Source organism: Lepisosteus platostomus, chromosome 5 (genome assembly GCF_059453375.1).
Source record: "Lepisosteus platostomus isolate fLepPlt1 chromosome 5, fLepPlt1.hap1, whole genome shotgun sequence".
Classification (NCBI taxonomy): Eukaryota; Metazoa; Chordata; class Actinopteri; order Semionotiformes; family Lepisosteidae; genus Lepisosteus; species Lepisosteus platostomus.
In genome coordinates this window covers 25,597,859-25,617,307 of record NC_142615.1, presented here as the reverse complement: position 1 = coordinate 25,617,307, position 19,449 = coordinate 25,597,859, and the positions used below count along the sequence as shown (strand labels likewise).

At 39.7% G+C, this 19,449-nt stretch overlaps 1 protein-coding gene across 1 annotated transcript; it reads right to left on the bottom strand.

Annotated features, from left to right (window-relative positions):
* Positions 1-146: 146 nt before the first annotated feature.
* Positions 147-17,933, bottom strand: LOC148665453 (uncharacterized). The gene is made up of 2 exons (XM_088631599.1): positions 17,251-17,933; positions 147-5,267 (listed from the first exon to the last, which is right to left on the bottom strand). The coding sequence occupies exons 1-2, from the start codon at positions 17,828-17,830 to the stop codon at positions 3,277-3,279; spliced, it is 2,571 nt and encodes an 856-aa protein (XP_088487725.1). The 5' UTR covers positions 17,831-17,933; the 3' UTR covers positions 147-3,276.
* Between the last annotated feature and the right edge of the window lie 1,516 nt (positions 17,934-19,449).

Genomic DNA, 19,449 nt, shown 5'->3' with positions numbered 1-19,449 from the left:
TTTATAAACTTCCGGGGATATTACAAAAGGTTTGATGGGGCATCAATCATTCCAGGTGGAAAATGACTCAAGGACTTTTTTTTTCTCGAGGGATCATATTAAACATTTCATTTGGATCAAGAAGTGGATCAGGGAGACACAAAACAAACAGTTTAATTCCATCTTTATTAGAAACTGCAACATAGCTACTGCATGTAAAGCCTTCAGTATGCGATTGTGAGAGTTCAGTTATCCCGGGGAGAACTGAAATTTAATAAATTGACATTTAAATAGAGTGTAAATCTTCAAACTATTCTATCACTTCAGAATATTTATAAGAGTCTACCTGGAGGGGGGTTTAAACATTAACATTTGTCCATTGGATTTAAAGTCCAACACCTTAACCACTTGGCCATTCAGATTTGATTCAAACAATTAAAAAAATTAAACCAGCGCCCTGTCACAGAAACGTACCCCGGTCTCTCGCGCAACAAACGGGGGTACTCAGCACTGTACGAACTAAATTTGCTCATTTCCAAAGACGGTTTCGCCTGCTCTCATCTTTTTAAAGACTGTCATAAACACTCAAGGAGTAATTCATTTGAGTTTGAAGTCTGTCTCTGTTGCTTCGGCTCTTGATGAAGAAAAGCTGTACATGGGAGACTCCTCTGAAGAAGTTTAACGTCACCCTGCAAGGGAGAAGAGCCATCATTCACCGAGGCAACCACTAAGACACTTAACATTAAACTCACGAAATGTGAGATGTGAAAATGTTTTCTACTTAGAAGTTCTGTCGTTTCTATTCTAACGAGAGAGGCTCTTTGTCGGAAGTGAGATTTGAACAAATGTCGCCAGGGGAAACTGCAACCTAAACGCAACGCCTTTTTTATTTTTCATTTATCAATAATGCAATAAAGTATTTAAATGGTTTAAAAACAAAAAGAAAATAAGAAATTGACAATTACAACACCAATCCAATCTGTATATAAAACATAGTTCAAGAAAAAAATAAGCTAATTAAGGCACAAGAAAACAAAATAAATAAAACAACCCTAAACCACAAACATAAAATATATTCTGATCTTATCTTTCTCTATTAGGAGACACCCCCACCTCAGAGCCTGAAGTACAGATCTTCCTCTCACAGTTCCACAAAGATGTTATTTTTTAAGAAGATCCTGCAAAAGTCGTCCATCCGCCTCTCAGCCCTGCAGTAGGCCAGGCTGAGAGAGAAGCAGTCCTTCACCCTGGCGATGTACAGCCTGACAAGGTCTGGCTTCAGGCTATTGTACATCACCAGGTTCCCCCTCTCCCAGACAACTGCCCTCGCTAGGCTGAGGAGGAGGTTCGCTAAAATGGCATTAACCCCCTCCTCAGACCCGCGGTATCCAAAGAGGAACAGCTCTTTCCAGGGTACCCCGTCAAGAACAGCTCCTCGAACAGAGCGAAACAGGCCATCCAGCAGGTCTGTCAAGTACACCCTCAAATCCTTCAATCCATCACAACTGACAAAGAGGTGCAGCAGCCCCTCCGTCCACTGCACGCACACCAGGCAGAAGAAGTCCTCCCCAGGATGGAAGCACTGCAGCACCATCTTGGGGAAAACACAGTTGTGACGGATGAAGAAGTCCAGCTGTTCGCATCTCTGGGGCAGGAAAGGCAGCCTCCGATGTGCCCAGATCCATGCCAGCTCGGATCTGGGCACGTCTCACCCACAGCTCCAGCCAAGCCGGGCCTGCTGCCCCATCTTGTGAACAGAGCTTCTCCAGCCAACTGTCCGGGAGACCGAGTTTGAGCTGCTCGCAATCCTGGTGGATCTTACTGTTTTTAATGTATAATCTTGCTTATCCTTTAATTGCAAAATAAAGTGTTTTCATGTTCTAAAAAGTTACTACAATTTTTTTTTACTTTGAAAAATGGTCACTTTTTATTTATAGACTGAGAAAATACTGCAAAAAAGCAGTTAATATGTGAAAATGTGTTTGTTCCATTGAATGTGTAAATGGGTATGTCTCATTAGTTAATTAATGAAGATCTAGTAGCTTCTAACATTATTTCTAACATAATATTATTTCCAGATAAACCAACTTCGGAGAGTAGGCGGCAGTGATGTCAGAGAAAGTGTGTTCACAGTCTTGTCAAGGTATTGCTTGTTGATTTTTAAAATGTTTTTACATTACATTTTTACTTTGATCAAGTTAGCATATCCACAGAATTGAGCTTATAGATACCTATGTGTTAACCACTGAATGTGCAAGGTGTAAAACTGCAAAATAGTCTTTTAAAATATAAGGATTACAGTACTACAATTCTAATATACGTCTATCGTTATACGTCTGTGATTAGATGTTCATTATACATAAATGGTTGGAGTTCTAGTATACGGATAAACTTAGAGGACTATTATACATATATGGTTGGAGTTCCGGTTAACTTTAGAGGACTATTATACATATATGGTTAGAGGTAGGATTCAGATCTCCCGCAGACACAAAGAAGCAGTGGCAGGCTGTTGCCGTGTCCAATCGGCGCTCTGTGGCCCGGTGCAAGGCAGTGCTGGTTCGACCTGAGAGAAGGAGAAGGAGGGAGAGATTTCTGCTGCGGTGCGCTGCTGATGCTCTCTGAAGACTGGCTAGTTAGTGTTGGCACACAGAAAAGTCACAATCTTTAGACAGGAAGAAGACCGTTTCGTTCCCGATGTAGCGCGAGTTCTGAATACTGATATACAGCTGTCCACAGTTCCGACCGTAGTTCACTCGTTGATCAGGTGAGCGTTCGCGGTGGGTTCACGAGGCTTGCTGCTGGGCTAACCTCAGGTGGATCCTTTGGTTACACGCTGGCAACCTCCATTCTCAACTCTTAGAACAAGGAAAAGTCCTGGCACTGGGACACACTGGCCGTTACGTGATTGTCTGAGCTGAGTCTGTGGATGTCCAGGAGGACCTGGAGTTTTACCTGGAGAACTACGGTCACTCAATGGTTGCCTACATTTATTGGTGCCCCATGTGAGGATGAGTAGCCATGAACTCTGACCTTGGGGTTGTAAACCACTTGGGATGAGACTCTCCCTTGGAATCTCCCAGACAGTGAGGCACCAGAGATGATCATTCATTAGGGTGGCTGATGTGTCTCAGCTTTGGGAGTTGTTCCTTATCAGGACACTCTATCAGCTACAAAAACACCTTAAATGTGAACCAAATGGAATGACCTCTCTGTATCAAGCACCACTGGAGATGAGGGAGAGAGACTGACAAGGGAGCAGCAAACTTAATTCCTGTATTTTAATAAACCTTGCCGCTACAGTGGTCTCTCTCCTGTGTGAATGCGCTGGTGGATTTTTAAGTCACTTGACCGACTAAAACTCTTCCGACACTGACTGCAGCTGAACGGTCTCTCTCCTGTGTGAATGCGCTGGTGGGTTATTAAGCTACTTGACTGACTAAAACTCTTCCCACACTGACTGCAGCTGAATGGTCTCTCTCCTGTGTGAATGCGCTGGTGGGATATTAAGATACTTGACTGACTAAAACTCTTCCCACACTGACTGCAGATGAACGGTCTCTCTCCTGTGTGATTGCGCTGGTGGGATATTAAGTTAAAAGAGTGACTAAAACTCTTCCCACACAGACTGCAGCTGAATGGTCTCTCTCCTGTGTGAATCAACTGGTGTGATTGTAAGTGGTTTTTCCGACTAAAGCTCTTCCCACACTGACTGCAGCTGAACGGTCTCTCTCCTGTGTGAATGCGCAGGTGGGTTTTTAAGTGACTTGACTTACTAAAACTCTTCCCACACTGACTGCAGCTGAGCGGTCTCTCTCCTGTGTGAATGTGCTGGTGGGTTTTTAAGTCACCTGACCGACTAAAACTCTTCCCACACTGACTGCAGCTGAAAGGTCTCTCTCCTGTGTGAATGTGCTGGTGGGTTTTTAAGTCATCTGACCGACTAAAACTCGTCCCACACTGACTGCAGCTGAATGGTCTCTCTCCTGTGTGAATGCGGTGATGTCGTTTTAAGATGTGTGATTGACTAAAACTCTTTCCACACTGACTACAGCTGAAAGGTCTCTCTCCTGTGTGAATGCGCTGATGCCTTGTTAAGTGACTTGACTTACTAAAACTCTTCCCACACTGACTGCAGCTAAAAGGTCTCTCTCCTGTGTGAATGCGCTGGTGTAATTGTAAGTGGCTTTTCACACTAAAACTCTTCCCACACTGACTGCAGCTGAATGGTCTCTCTCCTGTGTGAATGCGGTGATGTCGTTTTAAGATGCGTGATTGACTAAAACTCTTCCCACACTGACTGCAGCTGAACGGTCTCTCTCCTGTGTGAAGGTGCTGATAGGGTTTTGAAATGCTAGACTGACAGAAACGCTGCTCCTCCCTGTGCCATAATGGCAGTTTGTCCACTCCATCTGAGCAAGGCCTTGAGTGATTCTTCCTCATCCTCTGATCGTGCTGGGGTCTCTTATTCTGCAAATGCTCCATGGAATGGTCTTGCTCTGTGTGATGAAAGTGAGATTTGTTTTCTTCATTACATCCCTCAGTGTGCTGCTCAGCAGTGTGAATCATCTGGGACTCCATCTCCAGCTCTCTGAGACTTAAACCATGCAGTTCATTCAGTTGTTCCTCTCTTTGCCCAAGAACAGACACACTCTCCAGTTCATTAAAACTTTCAACGATTTTTTCAGTAACCAGATTATTAAACCCGTGTGTAAAGTCATCAGATGCTAAGGGATCATATGATTGTTTGAGACTGTGCAATGACAGTCTCTCCACTTGAACAGAACAAGGCCTAATTATCAAGCCCTGTAGGAGCTGCTGTTGCTCCTCCCTGTACTGACTCTCCTCTCGGTGCTGTATCTCAACACTGTTCTCTTCACCAGGTACATCAGTCTGCTGCTCTGCACAGTCAATCAACTGGGGCTCCATGTCCTGCTCTGTAAGATTAAAGACATCCAGTTCTTCACTGTGCTCTTGTACAGAGACACAGCCCAGTTCATTACAACCTTGTGTAATATTTTTCGAGTCCAGATTATTCATCTCTGTAAAATCATCACATACTAAGAGCCCAGGAGTCTCACTCTCAGGGTCTGTCTTCATCGTGGGCACAGAGTCCAGATCCTTGACACTCTGTCTGCTCTCGGTGTGCTGCTCCCTGAGTTTCTCTTTCTCTTGTGCGGCAGTGAGCACTGTCTCCTGCATCAGACTGGAGCCCCACTCCTCCTCACTGTGCTGCTGTTCAAGAGGAGCCCTTTCCCCAGCTTCAGAGAGAGTACTGGCCTCTGAGCCTGTAAACACAGGACAAGAAAACAAGACCTTTATAATAATAATAATAAAAAAAAACTATTTTATATAGCACCTTTAAAGGTGGCTTCTCAAAGCGTTTTATAGAATGACAACAACAAAAAATACACAATATAAGCACGATGAGAATACACAGTTAGAGGAGACAGTAGATGGTGGTACTAACTACAGTAGGAGCAGAGGGGTAAAGAACAGTTAAATAAAGGCTCTTCTGAAGAAGAAGGTTTTGAGTCTGGATTTGAAGGAGTTTATAGAAGGTGACTCTCCGATATCCTTAGGGAGAGAGTTCCAGAGCTTGGGGGGATAACAGGTGAAGGCCATGTCACCCATACAATGTAGACGGGCTTGGGGGACAGTAAGGAGACCAGAATTAGAAGAGCGAAGGTTGTGAGGTGGGGAGTAGGGTGATAACTCAGACAGGTACCGAGCCATGGAGAGCCTTATAAGTGAGCAGGAGGATTGTTAAGTCGACAGGAAACTTGACAGGAAGCCAGTGCAAGGACTCCAGGATAAGAGTAATGTGAACACTTGCACTAGACCTGGTTAGGATTCTGGCTGCCGAATTGTGGACATACTGGAGTTTCTTCAATGGTGATTTAGAAACCCCAGAGAGTAGAGTGTTACAGTAGTCGATTCAAGATTAGACAACACTTTTCAGCCACAGTTAGTGATAACATAGGGCGTAGTCGAGGAATATTTCTGAAGTGAATTAAAATGTTTTGACAACATTCTATGCATGTGGGTTGAACGTCAAATATCATCCCCAAGTTTTTCAGTTTAGACTGAAGCTGAAGTACAAGACCATCTACAGATAGGGTTTCTTACGGGTTTTATAAAGTTGATGGGTGGTGCCAATAAGCATGGTTTCAGTCTTGTCACAGTTAACATGAAGGACATTTTGAGTCATCCAAGTTCTTATGTCAGAGATGCAATTAGAATAGAGACAGCCACATCAGCATAAGGTTTGGTATGTATGTATATATGAGTATCATTAGCATAGTAATGATAGCTGAAGCCATGTGATCTAAAAAAATGCTTCAAGCTAAAGCTGTAAGCTTTAAGCTACACAAACACACGTCTAGTATACTCGCAATCAATTTGGGTTGTTTAAGCATAGAGGAATACGAGGGTTTAAGGGGGTTTCTAATATTATGTGATTTTAGATATACAAGCTTTGTCAGAAACCTAACTACCATGTAAAAAGTAAGACTACAGAAATAATAATAATACATTACATTTACATTAACACTGCACTGAGAAAGAGAGGGGTTCATGCAGACACACTGACTGGACACTCCAGTACATTAACACTGCACTGAGAGAGAGAGGTAAATACAGACACACTGACTGGACACTCCAGTACATTAACACTGCACTGAAAGAGAGAGAGGGGTTAATACAGACACACCGACTGGACACTGCAGTACATTAACACTGCACTGAGAGAGAGGGGTTAATACAGACACACTGACTGGACACTACAGTACATTAACACTGCACTGAGAGAGAGAGAGAGAGGGGTTAATACAGACACACTGACTGGACACTACAGTACATTAACACTGTACTGAGAGGGGGGTTAATTAGCTCTGTAAAGTTGCCCCCCTACAGACAGCACAAACAATGAAACTTACCTCATTTGTTAGTACTATGTTTGTGTCGGTTTGTGTTGTTAAAAATAGCGTTTGTGCTGCTTTCATTCCCGTGACATAGCGCCTTGTTTTTCTGATGATCACATGACCATGCACGGTGACTTGGACCTCAAGTAACCCCGTCTGCCGAGTTCAAGCACTCTGTTACCAGCGCGAGAGTAACAATTCTACAACTTTGTTCCTCTGTTTGCCCAGGTACGGGGGGCGGTGGTGGATTTTGCATTTAATATCATTATCTTCTATGCGTTTGTGTGAACAAGAAAATTACATTTGTCTCCAATATCATACCCCAATTAGAAGAGTTGCGGGTGTAGACTTAAAAAGCGAACATTAGCAAAATTGTATATTCTTACAAAGAGGCTTTAACAAACAAGTCTTAATACCTCATAGCGGTGACCTTTTTTAAAAATCTGAAGAAGTAATCAGTTTCGCATTGTCTCCTTCTTAAATAAACAGGCATCAAGGGACGTGTGAAGATTCAACCTGTCTGTCGAGCCACGTATTTAAAAAGACTTGAATTTGCAACTTTCTGAACCATTGTTGCTCTTTTTTATGCAAAGCCAAAGTGAAAAGGAACCAGGACTTCAGGACTTTTATTTTTAAGGGGCACTACGTACAAAGTTTACACAAGTTCATAACACATCCGAGAAACAAGAGTCTTACCATCTCATACATGAACACCGTGGCAATATTGGAAAATATTTTTATTTTCACAGAACAGAAGTGAACATATATCTAGGTTCTCTGAAAAACTGGCATTATCCACGTGTTTGTATTTACAGGGGTTCTTATGCGCAAACATGAACCGATTAGCTCACAGTTCTTTTATATGTGTTTCTGGTCAGTCAGTGTAGAATACAGCATGAGGGCACAACTTGACCTCTGAATACACAGATATGACTACAAGGACGTTTACAGGTACCAACACACTCAGTACTTAAATTACTGGATGTGATGAAAACAATGAATGCAATTTGTTTTCCGACTCTGTCTGGTCGGGTGGGGGTGGATGTTTTACATTTTAATAAAGCGCCTTCTTTTTCTGGCCGTGACGTCACTCTGTGCCGTCGGCACCATATAAAACCGCAAGTTCACGACCACCAGATCTTTCAATTGTGATCTCTTGATCAGCTGACCCCAGCCTTTGCAGTTGATGTTTGATTTATTATCTGCATCTCTGGCGAAGACCTCTTCTTCCAAATCGTAAGTTACTTTACAAACTTGAAATGCTATACTGTAATTATGATGCTACGTTGACGTTCCCATGAATTTATTTTAAAGTAAAGATATTTGAGAAACTTTTTATATAGCGGGAAATACTACAAAAATTAGTAAGCTGCATTTGCCGTTATCATGATATTTCTACACATGCAAGTGAAACCTGAAAGGATTTGTCACACTTCTGAATTTAAATTATAATGTTTTGTTTCTGTAAGTGTTACAAGGAGAACTGAACCCCCAAAAATCTCTGACATGTTAGAAATTGCTGATGTGAAAGCAGAAATGATTAAGTGGTGAATGCAATGCTTTAAAAACATATCATAAACGAAAGAAGTGGTGATGGGCCTTGGTATTGCAGTTAACGTGAGTAGGCAGGTCTTAAAAATATTAATCTATCAATTTCTATCTACATATACAGAGACTTTTTGATGTGCACTTAAACTGTAATCCATAACAATGTAAAAATTATTTTCATTTACGCCGTGGAGGGAAGTCCCCATTACCTGTAGAGCGCTTTCACTGGGGTTTCCAGAGAAGCACTATGTAACTGAAAGGATATTATTATAATCACGTAAAAATTGGGAAGAAGTTTAAGCCAGGTTTGGTGAAATTCATTTTTTGTTACTTTTTTGAGTGTTAATCGGACTTCTCTATACTTTGCATTAAACATTTCCCATAATACCTGGGCCATGGGTCTAGCTAGGGATTCGGCCATCACATGAACACTAAGATTAAAGGGTGACATCATGGAGCTAACAAAAGAGAAGTGTAAAGCTCGCCACGATTTGTTGTTTAAGATTTCAGTTCTAAGCAATAAACAGTGTTTTGCATTCATCCTTATTTCTTTCTGGGGATTTAAACTACTCATCAATTGCTTGATTTTTTTTAAACCTTGAGCGGTCATATTCCACGTACTGCACTACAGATGCAGCCATTCAAAATGGGTGAGGTATTTCGCGGCATACCGCGACACGCCCACCGGGGTATCACGCGGTTCACGTGTGTCACGTGACTAACTATCTGGCGTCGCCTTGTAAAACCGCCAGGGGGAGCTTAACCTCTCATGTACAGCATTTGAGCCTTTAATTTTGAACTGTGTATTACAGCATGTTAATCATCAGTCATTCAAATGTTGGTATATTTTATGAAAGCAAGATTGCTCAGTTGGACAAAAGTACACAACCTACCTTTATCAGAAATATTTATGCATCAAAGCCTTTACTGAAGATATTACTAATAGTATTAATAATGGATGACTTTGGACAAGCTGTATACTCAAAGTATACTTTCTTTAGCACATTTGTACAAGCACTTGGAATCTGTCCAAGCCATACTTTGTCAGGCATTTTGTTTTACTTCAACGGGCATAAAAACTTCCTTGCTTTTAACAGGGCGTTTCATAATTTCTAACTACGAAAATGATTTAAAATGCGACACCTATCATGAAAAGAAAAAAATACACACAGTATTCCATTTCTCCCTAAACATTGTAAGCTTCGAAGTCTTTAACTAACGTGATACCGGAGTCAACAAGCATACTTTTAGAATTTGATTAAAAGGGAATATAATATGGAATCGCGTATCTAAAGAAATTAATAACGGTATGATTATATCCGTGTACCGCGGCAGGGCTGTGTAGGGCTGTTTCGCCTGCCTGCTTATGCGAGCTGTCTTGTAGCCTACTGGTCTAGGTGCGTGACTACCAACTGGCAGGTTGTGTGTTCAAATCCAGCTGGTGCTGGACCTTTCAGTTTTTTTTATTTATTTATTTTTTAATCGCGTAACAAACACATTACCGTATGCAAACTGTACTGTATACAATATGTATATGTATATTTAATGTCTTAACTGTGCCCGTTTAAGTATTGAATATTCATATCTAATTTTACCACTGAAGGGAAATCTTAACATAAACATACAGTATATGGCTGGTCTCGGTACTTTAAAGAACAAAATACACACCAGTATTCCATTTCTCCCTAAACATTGTAAGCTTCGAATGAAACCACTAAATAAAGACATAAATATAGAAATCTTAAGATTTGTTTTATTTAATGTTGGTAGCAGGATGAACTGTCAGTGTGTATATTTTGTCGCAAAGTTGCTACAAGATGTTAACAGTGAAAAAGGTATTTAGAAATGAGTTATTTCAAGATGAAAAAGAAAACATACACGAAACATGGTTTCATTACGACCAGAATTGGTCTTGAGATATTTTTAACTTGATTTACAGTATTTGAGAGGTATGTCTTAACACCGATACTACAGTGCTTAAGTACTGCTCACCTATATGTTTCTAGGTTTATATTATGCATTTCATACGGTCAAATTACTTTTGAGCAACTAATAAGAAGCGCGAAACGGTATGCATTTTAGTTTCGTTTTGTGCTGGAACCCGTGGATTGATTAGAGATATCAAGTACATACAAGTCATTTTTTAAATGTTGTAGTTCGTCTTGAAAAAATGTTACGAGTACATCATCTATCAACAATTACACAGGTTCTGTTTCCATATTGCGGATTTTGGTTAGGTACAGTATTATCAAATCCAGTGGCGCTGTGTGTTACTTTACTGAGTCCCATGTCACATTGTCTGTGATTGAAACCTGTAAAACCGGTTTAATTCGTCACAGCCAGCACTCTTCAGGTGTGAGGGTCTTCTGCTCAGAATGAAACGCTAAAATGTTTGTGTATATTCTAATGGTAGTGGGGGCAGGGTGTGTGGGAACAGGTTTGGTTGAAATTGCATTGGAGATCTATGTTCTTCACACCTGAAACATTTTCTCTGAAAGCATTTTCTTCGCAGTTTAACCGATCTTGTTACAGCATGTTACAGTTTACTATTATTAACCATATTAATTTTAAGTGCTTAATGTAAAATCTTGTAAAAATATATTTTCATTGTTCAAATATACATTAAGTCTGACTATCATATAATAAGTTAAATACAAAACTAAAGAAAAAATAGGGTTAAATATAATTCAAAATATTTTGCTAACAATGTTAACTGTTTATGAATAATAAAATGTATTAACTAAGGAGTAGGATGGCACAGTTGTTAGTATGTTTTTTGTTTTGTTTCTTTTTCATAAATACAACAGTAGTACCTGATGTCTCAGTGGCTTTCAAAATTAAATTATAAATGCAAACCTGTGAACTAGAAAGATAACTAAGATTTTAATACTAATTAAATGACCGCGGGCACTTTCCATCCCCTCTACATTCTCAGAGTAGAACAGACTAACCTTCTAATGAAAGACGGTCCACCCCCCACGGACAGGAAAAGTGCCCACAGGCACTTAAACTTAATATGGTCAGTAACAGTAAACAGTACATGGTAAGAAGGAGCACGTACAAACGTTTTCGAAATAACCACATGTAAGACTCTGATGCTTAAAATGTTTAGGGAGAAAGTGGAATACTGGTGTGTATTTTTTCTTTAAACTACCAATACCAGCCATATACAGTCTGTAACGTAGGGATTTCTATATGTCTTTATTTAGTGTTTACATTAGTGACAAAAGCTAAACTTTTAGCTTCAGTAACGTGTACATATCTCCCCTTTTTATAAAACGTCTTGGTTGAAAACTGTTCCAGAGCCACTGTTGTTTCATCAGTGAAAAGTACATCATGAAATGCCTCTTCACGGGTATTTTCAAAGTAGGAGGCAAGATTTCCAGCAAAAGACACCCCCCCCCCTCAAAAACCCAGTAAATACTGTACTTACTAGTTAAATGCTAGGCTCCCGACTACGGCGAAAGGAACCCTTCTTTCATTAGAAGACAATGGACATATTTTAGCCCTGAATGAATTAATAGCAAACATGGTTTACATAAAAGACATTTTTCCAAGAAAGTTGAGATTTTTAAAATACATGACTTTGCTAAAATTTATTTGGAAATAAAAACAATTACAACTGCCAGGGGAGAGAGAGAACAGGGGAGGGATGTTGGTTTTGCATAAGGGGCGGGGCTATGGAAATTAGGTCTGTTTGGGAATGTGTAGTTACATGTTCTGGCTGTTTGTGAATTATCGTTGTTGAGTATGGAGTGTTGAGGTATTGATTTTGTGTAATGCTTTATGTTGAAAATTGAGGTGGATTTTGTTTATGATAAACAGGATAAACTGAGATGGGAGGAAGGTTTGGTTTTGCATAAGGGGCGGGATTATGATAATTGGAGGACTTTGCGAGAGTAAAATGGTTAGATTATTTGATTTTGTATTGTGGTTGTTATCTATGTTTTTGGTTGGTATTATGTTTATATGGTTGTTTTTGTTGGTTGGTTGTTATTATGGTTATTAATAATACGATCTATAGTTGAAATCTGAGCCTAAATAAAAAGAAAAAGCAAGTGATTAGGTTTATGAGCAATCTAATTACTTATTCGTTTAAAAAGCTATATAAAATAAAGTTTATTATTAATTTGCTGGACAGAGCGGTGAACATTATTATGCATAAGACAAAGATAACGATCCTGATCAGTTTAGAAATCTGTGTATGCTGTAAGGTTTTTACTTCTTAAACTTTTAAAATACACGTTTTGAATAGAAAGAAATCCTCTTCCTGGTACAGTATGTATAGCAAACCAGCACGTCTTTTTTCTCCAATCAGAGGGGTGTCAGATGGTGTCAGCCAATCACCATTCTGCGTTGGGTAGCAACTGGTGACTGTTCTCAGGCGGAAGATGTAAACAGCTTAATGTTCGTGTTAAATAATTTTTTTAAAATTAAAATTCATTCTATACAGCAATCGCATATTTGGGTACCATTTCATAAAACTTTCATGCTTAAAATGTTTAGGGAGAAATGGAAGACTGGTGTGTATTTTTTCTTTAAACTACCAAGACCAGCCATACACAGTACAGTTTACATACATACAGTAATGTTTATGTTCCTAAATTAATATCGTTTATGACCTTCAGATGAGTTATGCTCCTCTTCTTTTTATGCTCAGCTACTAAAATTTCCCTTTAGTGGTAAAATCCATATAAATATTCAAAACTAAGCGGATTAAAATGTGCACAGTAAAGACATTAAATGATTAAATCTTTGCACTACCAACCAATGCACCACGAGTGCCCCTGTCGGTCATTTTGGCCAGCCAATCACTTGCCCTGCGGTCCCCTCCGGTGCCCCGCGGTGGCTTGTGGGTAGGTTACTGTACCGCGGGTTTTTACCGCGCATTTTGAATGGCTGCATCTGTACATATTTGTGATTTTTGATTGTTAATTCTTAATTGTGTATGAAAAGTAGATATCAGACCTACTGCATGCAATAGCTTATTAAGGACCTGTTGCCTTTCTATTGTTCCATTACCTGTAGAGGAGGAGAGGGGTTTATAATGCACATTGAAGTACCTGCCTCTTTGAAGTTCTGAGCATCTTTGGGAATGTTTGCACGGTTTACGTTGTTTGTATCATGTCCCAGAAGCAGCAGGCACGAAACTGGTGATTCCACTATTGTAGTAAATGTAGTAGAGTTAACCATTTGACAATAGATTAAAGTCTGCCTTCACAGAGCATAGAACAGGATAAAATGAGTTTTGTGAGCTTTATTAAGTTATACCCTCACACAACAGAGTATATTAAGGAAGTACAGAGTTGGTATAAAATTGCATCATTTGGTGTGTTACACTGTTACCACACTTAAGAGACCAAGGAAATGTACTGGATTAAAGCTCTGCATTGTTCATTTTTATTCTGACATTGTTAAACATTTTACACATTGTTTGGTTACGAAAGTCGATGTGAGGACAGGATTTGTATTTTGTATTTTAAACAATGTATGTTGTTGCACCATAGTACTCATTCTACATATTTGCCCTTCATTCCAGGATTCATCACCTACAGGCACTGTGAGGGTAGGAGCTTAACAGTACTAACATTCAGGCTGTGCTGCCAGACATAACCTGACAAAAGAATATACCCAAGTGCTGCAGGACTGCAAAGGTAACAAAGAATAAATGTATACATGCATAACAGATAAGATCACACTTAAAACCTCACACTTAGAACAAAAAAATAGCAGAAGGATACGATGCTTTTCCTTCTGATGAAGTTCTAGAAAAAATAGGTGTAGCTGGGGACCAAGAGCCAAATTGTACCCCTGATGCATGCCCGACAGCATTGAAAGACTGGGTAACAGAAATCTGTGAAGAATGCAGGTTCCTTGCTGTGGACAGTGGTGATAGAGATAACCTGCATTTCCTACCGGAGATTGTTCCTCATCTCACGAGGCTTGCTTGCTATCTCCCACTCTGGATAGGCTTAATGGTTCCACTTTTCAAAAGTGTGAACATTACTGCAAGTTCAGCCAATGAGGAGGCGGATTTCAAAAACCTAATACAATCAGTGCTGAAGCATGACACTCTGCCAATGCGAGATGACAGGTTCCTTATGAAGCACCTAGCACACATAGGAGGTATGAGAATATCAATGGGTGCTCATAGTGTTTCCCAGAGGGCCATTGTCAGTGCTACCACCTCTGAGGCAGAGACATCCAGCACTACCTAAAAAACGGAAACCATCTTTTTATCTTGTGCCTTGTTCTGAGTGGTTACAACATAGATTGTTCGGTTCCTGTGAAAAAGGCTGTAGTGGCTCTGATGAGGAATGGAAGCAGCAGAGACCTGCCCCCAGTAAAGGTGAGTGGATTGCATTCCAATGTTTCTATGTATATCACCATTCTCTCTTGTGTGTTAGACTTTCAGCGATCCACAACCTTGAATTACAATGGAAAATGGTTTTATATATATACTATGTACCAAGATCTCTCAGTAACAAAAACAAAACCACAATAATATTATAAGAAGAAGGAGACATGTTCTCCTGGTTCTGTGGCTGAACCATATATATACACACAAGAATATGCAAAGAATACGCAAAAACTTTGTTTTAATCTGAAATTTTATATACAAAGATTTTAAAGTCACTACGTACAATAGATATTTATCATTAAAATCTTAAAATCATTCACTGATGATAACTTCTCAGTAATATGTATATTATATTGACATTTATATTGGTTATATATACATATCACAGCCTGTTAAATATTCACTTTAAATTCATGAGCTCTTAAGCCCGTAGTGGTAGTGAGGACGAATCAGATGTTAAATCGAGGAAGGGAGACAGGAGATTGAGCCCCACCCCCCAGACAGACTGAGAAAGGGTTCATTGTCACACATATGAGCACATTTGCAAGACAATGCGAGGCTCCGAACCGCAGCAGCCACAAATCCTGCTCCAGTGTCAATGTGAAGAGGGTTTATAAGACATTCAACACACATTTATTGATTCATGGCGTAACTTGTCCTCCCTATTCACTAACATTATAAGACCACGTCCCAATTTCCAAACTGTACCCTAAGCCCTTCCTCCAGGTCCACACCTCCATGACGCAGCGTAAGAAGTGTGGACTTCAGTGCATGTGGACAGAATTTCTTAAATATGTTTTTGTTTTCCTTTCTCCATTCGCAGGCTGATGAAATTGAATCTCATCGCGTATGTCCCCGAACCAAAAGGGAGTGACACGTTGTGTTCATTCGTCTTTAGCAGACTGAACTCCAAATGGGCGAAGTAAACAAAGGAAAATGTGGTGATACCGCCGTTTTTGCGTAACTAAATACATTTCAACTCGACTATCCCGGTACACAAATCACAGTCTGGGGAAAATAACTCATTCATTCGCTTTCTTTCAACACAAACTAGGCAGGACCTCAAAGCTTTGTACTACTGAATACATCTACTATTAAATATTCCATCTACAAAATATACTGCAGGTAAACCAATATTATATTTATCAAAATGGGGTGACGAAATCAAATCTGTACATCAAAACCTAGAACACAAACAGGATGAATCTGAAAGTAACACATAATCTACAGATGTAAATAATATATACAGCATGAATACTTAAAGTAGTTCAGGTGGGGAGTTGCGTCAGCATGCGTAGGCTGCAAAGGAACAAGTAGAGGTTTATTCCTGTGCTGAAAAGAGAAAAAAAGAAACATTTCGGCTGTGGAGCCTTCTTCAGGCGTCAAAACCTTCTTCAACAGCTGAAATGTTGTTTCTTCTCTTTCCGGCAGGGAATAAACCTTTTACTTGCTCCTGAACTGAAGGTAGTCCAATTTATGTAACTTTGTTTTACATAAAATATGCACATATTAAAACCATAAAAAAATATATTTTAGTGTCCAATTGTGGGGGAAAAGCAAGCGCTGTCTTGACATTAGTGGTTCTATAATAATTAAGCCTGCTTTACTACACCAGCTACATCACTTCTTCGCTGGGTATTCCTCAGACTATATTCAGAAGACGGCAAAACAGAGCACAAAGCAATAACTCATCGCAGCAATTAACAGGGTCTAGGAGGGGAAGCTGACCGAACAAAGTTGTAATCATTTTCTTAAGACTCTTTTGTGCTCAGCAGAAGATTGAAAAGGGCAGCAGAGGACAGTCGGGGATGTAATTTCACGAAAACATTTGTTCTGTCTAAATTGCCAGTATTTAACACACTGACTGGACACTCCAGTACATTAACACCTCAATGAGAGAGAGGGGGGTTAATACAGACACAGTGACTGGACACTCCAGTACATTAACACTGCACTGAGAGGGGGGTTAATAAAGACACACTGACCAGACACTCCAGTACATTAACACTGCACTGAGAGAGAGAGGGGTTCATACAGACACTGGCTGACTGGACACTGCTTTAATGTACAATAAGGTACATTAACACTGCACAGAAGAGATAGTTACCGCCACGTCGATAAATAATCTGCCCACAAACATATTTCCAAGACTCCAAAGTCTCCTAAATTGGTTTTCACATAAATAAAGTGTATCAGCTGATGACAAATTCAATAATACTTAGACAAAACCGAGTTTCTGGCCACATTCAAAGAACAGCAATAACCTTAATGAGAATATAACCAGACCACAACTAGTTTAGTTCGCAGAAAAGAATCCCTCGGCAACATCACAAACCTTTCCTACTTCGCTCTGCATCTCTCCACTACAGATTCAACAGTGAGGAAGTTAAAAACACCGTTTTTAAACACAGACATTACTACATAAGTCATCGCACTTACCCGACGGCTCCGTTTCTTCATTTGTTTCTGCAGTGATTTCACAGGGAGGCATGAGTCCAACATGATCCGTCTGTCCCTGATCTCTTCCTGCTCCCGACTCCTTCTCCCACAGCTGCAGTCGCACTTTAAAGGTCTCGTTTTCCTTCATTCGCGTTATTTCTGTCCCGAAACTGTCCTCCACACGCTGTGTGATATTAATCACGGCCCGACTCACCAGGATCTGGGAGACGCTGCGGAGTTTGTCTTGAAACTCGTTCTCAGAGTCAGACATCCTGTTTCGGAAAACTTCTGAAACTTCATACACGAACGATTTGAGCAAAACCTCCACGAAACAGTGAAGCTCGTTTTCCTGCTTCATTTGCGCGATTTCGACCCCGAAACCGTTGTCGACAGACGTGATTTTAATCACGACCCGTCTCGCCAGAACCTGAGAGATCCGGCGGAGTTTTTGTTCAATCGACTTCTCGGAATCATCTGTCCGGTTTCGGAAAACTTCCGAAACTTCATGCACGATCGATTTAAGCACAGTCTCCACGAAAGAGTGCGCCTCAGTTTTCAGATTAAGCAACAGATTCTCCATTTTTTTCCAGAGTCGATCTGGAAGACACAGACAAGTCCTGCAGCTGCCGCGGCTGCAAACACGTGGGCTTGAACACAGAAAGCGAAATGTGGTCAAAGAGAGGACTTCCGGGTTATCAGATGAACTTCCTTAGTGACCGTTGCTATAAACCACAAAAATATTATTCGAATAATAAAAATCTGAAAAAAATAGTCCAGAATAGATGTTTGCGTTATATTATAGTGTAACGTATACGGTCGACATTTTTTTTATTTTTATTAAATGTGTAAATAATTTACAAATACAACTAGAGGAGCAGAAACAGATACAAGAGAAAAAAAAACACGAACAGAAAAAAAATTAACTGGCAGAGGTAACGAAGTAAATTATATTTTTTACATATATCAAATGTTTTCCTTGCTTAAGCATTTTTTTCATTTTTATAGAATTTAAATAATATTTAAACTCCATCTGAAAAGTACTTAAAAGGGGAGTATTATTGGACCATTTTGATTTATGAATGTGAAATTTACTCAGAATGACTAATAAATTTGCTATAAATAAATACTTTTTAAAAAAAAGTTATCTTACACAGTACAATATCAAAGTCCTTAAACCTAAAAAAAAACACCTTTAAATGCCTACAAACAAAACTCTGCAAGTCCGTCCAAAACAACTTCCCTTTCAGCCCGACAAAAAACGCACAATTCATCCTACTCATGCTTAAATTTAGATAGTACTAATTTGACTGGATAAAACCTATGAACAATTTTAAACGATATCTCTTTAACTTTATTTGTAATATAATATCCATCAGGAGTTGTCCGTACTAACTCCCAATTTATATTTTCAAACGGTGCATTCCGAAAAGATCAACTTAACGCACATGCCTTTCCTGTATAAAATAAACATTTTACAAAACAAATCGCTTTTCTTTTCGAATACCTTTAATTTAAAAGAATCAATAGAAAAAGACATGCACTAAAGCAGGTAAGTAGCTCTAAGATTAGCTAAATTACTGAGTTTTCCAAGAACCAGAACTATAACAATCCTTAAAACACGACTACAACATTCCAAACCAACACTAAATAAACACTAGTATAGGCTGCTATAACACATTTAATCAAACGTAACAATCATTAACTGAGCAGTCACTCTCGTTCCCGTCTGCAAAGACCCTTCGTGCCTTCTGCCATAAGACTGTACAAGAGATACAAGAGCATACAGACATTACCAGCAGATTCCTCAATAGCTTCTACCCACAAGCAGTGTGATTGGTGAAAACATTTGGCCATGCACCTCGGACCACACATACACCATCTACCTTATTATAATTTCTTATTTCGCACATCTGCAGTCACTGTTTACATGTCTGCATTGTTTACTTGTACATTGCCTACTGTCTGTACAGTATATTGTCTTGATGTACTGTCTGTACTTTGTGTTTTTACACTTTTTTAAACAATTGTTACTGACTTCCTGTCAGTAAGAATTCCATTGTACCAGCACATGTACCGGTTACATATGGCAAGAAGTTTAAGTTCATCCGCTGTGTCTCTGGGCAAGGGCAACATTGATCTGTTTCTGGACTAAACATAAAACTCTCTGCTTACATCTGTTTTTTTCCTGTTTACAACTGT